This window comes from Elephantulus edwardii, unplaced genomic scaffold (genome assembly GCF_000299155.1).
Source record: "Elephantulus edwardii isolate Elephantulus edwardi_28Jun2011 unplaced genomic scaffold, EleEdw1.0 scaffold00265, whole genome shotgun sequence".
Lineage (NCBI taxonomy): Eukaryota > Metazoa > Chordata > Mammalia > Macroscelidea > Macroscelididae > Elephantulus > Elephantulus edwardii.
The window spans coordinates 2,705,920-2,710,061 of NW_006400015.1; the positions used below are offsets into that span (position 1 = coordinate 2,705,920).

Sequence of the window (4,142 nt, forward strand, 5' to 3'; positions counted from 1 at the left end):
CCGCCGACCAGGACTACGAGCACGTCTCCTTCCACAAGATCGTGGCGGGCAGCGTGGCCCTCTTCCTGTCGGTGGCCATGATCCTGCTGGTCATCTACGTGTCCTGGAGGCGCTACCCGGCCAGCATGAAGCAGCTGCAGCAGCACGCGCTCCGCCGGCGCCGCCGGAGGAAGGCCCGCGAGGCCGAGCGGCAGCTCAGCTCCCCGCTGCAGGAGTACTACGTGGACTTCAAGGCCTCGCCCGCGGAGCCGCTGGACGTCTCGGTCAACGGCGCGGCGCCCTGCACCTACACCATCTCCGGCGCCCGGGAATGCGAGGTATGAACCCCATCCTCCTAGGGCGGTGCTGCACCAGGGCCGGGGGCGCAGGGCTGGAGGGATGCAGGACCCGCGGCCGCGGGGTGTTCTCGGTGTGGACGGTCCTGATGGCTGACGGCCGCCGGAAATTGACTTTTCCTTTTTTTATTTTAATCGTTGAAACTTGAAGTTCAAGTATGAGATGCGAGATTAAGGTGGAATAAAGCACTATGTTAAAACATTTGGATTTTTTTTTTTAAACTTTGTATATGGGGTTGAACTTTAATGACACACGTACACGCGGATGAAGTTTTCATTGGAAATTGATGGCATGTGGTGGTGGTTGAGCTTGTAATGGGCGGAGGAGGAGGAGGAGGAAGCGGCGGCGGCTTGTGTTGATTGGTTTTTAAAGGGAATTTACCCAAATTTGGGGGGATAATGGAGATTTAAACCAAAGAGCAATTTACCCACGGGTGAATTTTGTTGTCAATGTTGCGTTCTCATGAAAGCATGTCCAGGGATCGCCGTTTGGAGATGATCCCAGCAGAGAGAAGGGCAGAGGCCTATGCGCCACTGTCCACGCTTATTGGAGAAGCCTCCCTCCCGCTCTCTCCTCCGCCAGCCCTTCCCACTGGACATAGAACACTTGGCAAAGCTTTCTTTCTCAAACGTGTTGGCTGTTTGTATGTAACCAGAATGGCTCTTCGAGCCCATGCGTTGGCCTTGTGTCTCTGGTGATGAAAATCAGGTCATGATGACTGAATGATTAGCAATAATATAATGGCAGGTGTAAGAGCGACCGCTTGTCCGTGTTGAGGTTCCTTCCAGAAGAAATGATGTGTATTGTTGTTAAACTGATCGAACACGAAGTGATGCGCATATTTATAAATAAAGCAAAGAGAGCTTTGCGTTCTGAGAAGTCTCCCTGACTGTAATACCCTCAGCCGAAGGCATGTCCCGTGAGGCCGTTTTCTTTTCATGAGCGAATGTTTGGCCCTGGAATCTGATTTTCAATATTCGATTTTAAAGATCACTTAGAACACGCACTAATGAGTTTTCGAAAGCCACAGATGCCAGGTATGTAACGAGGAGTGATGTAGAGCTGGGTTAGAGCACCTGGTGGAGGCTGTTAAGTGAAGGCTTAGCTGAGGGGGCGGCAGGTGTGCGTGTGCCCTGGATACTGCTGGAGGAGGCGCCTCTGAGCGGGGTCTTCCGGCCAGTGCCCCCATCGCCCTTGCCCAGGCACAGTGGCCGTCTGAGGCACCCAAGGGGCTCCTGCGCCGAGCAGCACACAAGTCCATGACCTTCTGAGGCGCCACTAAGAGCGAAGCCCAGGTCTGGCAGCTCAGGACGCAGGGGAGGTTTTCTGCTGTGTACTGCCTCGGTGAACGCCCCTTGGTGTTGACCTTGGGCTGGAAGTGGTGTGCACTTTCTAGCTGCCCAGACGTCCTCAGAACCTGTTGCTGAGATGGACCAGTCAGGAGAGGGAACTCCATGCAGCGGCCTGTCTTGGTGTCTGATTCCCCTAAATCCTTTCTCAAAAGGCCCTTTTTTAAATACTAGGTGTAACAGTTGGAAAACAATTTGCTTTTGCAATTCTGTGCTCCAGCCTTTTCACACACCTACCAGCAGATGCTAGTGAAAATGTTTTCAGAAAAGGGGAAAAAAGCATTGACTTAAAAAAATAATAGCTAACTCTGTACAATTTGGAATATTGATCTGTGCTTCAGAGCTCATTTCTCCTTTCTGTGTGTGACTTAAAAGAGTAAAAGGTAATTCCACATGAGAAATCTCTAAAAACAAAACAAAACACTGTGTACGCAATTGCCCTCCTATAATAAAAGGTTTTCTACAAAAGTTCTGCCAAGGCTTGCTGTCTTTATTCCAGGCCACCTTTCACGATGTTTGGACAGCAGTGGAAAGGTCTCCCCACTCAGTCTCCTTGGGCCCCTTCTCTGCTACGTGATCTTCATAAACCACAGTAGGAAGCATAAAAGCATAAAAACAAAAGGAAGTTAGAGCCAAGCATTCATTTTCTCCCTTGGAATCAGACAGCAATCGTCAGGAAGGAAGGACTAAGATTCCCCAGACAGACAGGACCTCAGAACAGCAACATTTTCAGAGACCTTAAATTCCACAACGAATTCCTTCAAAAACCTAGCCGGAGCAAAATGGAAAAGCATGCCTGTTGCACAGAAACATGCCGGCAAATTTTAAGAGCATACATGTTAGAGTGGGGTTGAAGATCCTAAAGTTGCATTTACCATTGGTAACATTGCAACGTTGGTTAAAAGATTTAAAACCAATTAAAATTAGCCATGATAATCTCGAGTAGAAAATGTGGCTCAAATGGTGTCATTAAAAAGTTGGACAGCAGTTCTACCTGCAGCTGAGACCATGGACTCTATTTAAGTGAACACTTCATTTTAACCTCGTGCACTTGAGAACACACATTTCAGGCACACCCCCCCGCCCCCTTTCAGCTCATACTAGCTTCCAAGTCTCAGGAGATGTAGGAAATCAAGCAGAGACATGGCAGAAGTTGATGTACAGTTCCTAAGTCACACGTTTTCATCACCTGAGTAAAACGCTTTCACTTGAGAAATACTTCCTTAAAGAGCATGTATCTCCTGCTTAAGCTAAGGAAAGGCAATTATTTGCTCAAGATTATGGTCTTTTAAAAGTAGTGAGTGGCTTTAGAAATTAGAAGGAGTGACTCACTATAGACTCGAGGCTAGAAAACGATGTACTATCAGGTGGTGGTTAATGAACCCATGGAAGACGTTAGTATCTAGGGAATCACTAAAGTTTATAGCACTATGTGTGGTAGATTTTTTTTCTATATTGTTTTATATTTAACACAAAACTCAAAATCTGCTCAACAAAGCCATAAATATTGCACTAGAAACCACACCAAAAATTATTTTCTTGAGATAGTGCCTTAAAGAAAAAAAATTGCAATAACTTGAAAATTGTAAAGCTAATTTTCTATTTTAATATCATGCCCTAGATATAGTAATTATATGCATCTTTGTCTTTTAAGAAGGAAATAAACCTATTAGGATTCGTATTAGCTACCACTGAAATACAGCATAAAATGTTCTAATCAAATAATTTTAGCATTTTAGCTCTATACTTGAAGGTTTGAATTTTGAGAAGTTCACATGCATATACTGTGCTAATTAGGCATATGATGATGATGTTTAAGCATTAAAGTCCTCTCATATCTGTAACGGAGGACTGCACTTTTGAATTATCATTAATATTTGAGATGATAATGTCATGAGAGGAAGTGATCTCTACCTCCCATCTCACTAATCAGTGTGCTTGGTTGAACTGAATCATTTCATTTTCACTGAGAACTCAAAATGTTCTCAGTGAAGAGTTCTTCAAGTCAAAAGGCTATGACCTTGTTTAAAACCGAGTGGGATATTACTAAAAAGAGAAAGAACTGCAAATACTTTAAAAATAGCTTGGGGAATTTTGCATCTCATCTCATTAAAATACATGGGTCATGATGCTACTTGGTTCTGCATTTCAAATTTTTATTTCAATTTGTTGTTGTTAGGTGCCATCAAGTCGAGTACAACCCATAGCAACCCTATGAACAAAAGGTCTGAACCTAGTCCTGTCCTGCGCCATCCTCACACTTCCTGACACACAAGAACCCATTGCAGCAGTCACCTTGTCAATCCACCTGGTTGAGGGTCTTCCTCTCCTTCGCCGACCCTCTACCCTTCCCACCATCAAGTCCCTCTCCAAGGAGTAGCATCTCCTCACAACATGTCCAAAGTATGTGAGGCAAAGCCTCATCATTCTTGCCTCCAAAGGGCTCGCTGACTGCAC

At 45.5% G+C, this 4,142-nt stretch overlaps 1 protein-coding gene across 1 annotated transcript in view; it reads left to right on the plus strand.

The window, feature by feature from the left end:
- Positions 1-323, plus strand: part of LOC102850681 (leucine-rich repeat transmembrane neuronal protein 4-like) — a 2,790-nt gene extending 2,467 nt beyond the window's left edge. The window contains exon 3 of the mRNA XM_006899652.1: positions 1-323. Coding sequence (XP_006899714.1) covers positions 1-323 — 323 coding nt within the window.
- The last annotated feature ends 3,819 nt before the right edge of the window (positions 324-4,142 follow it).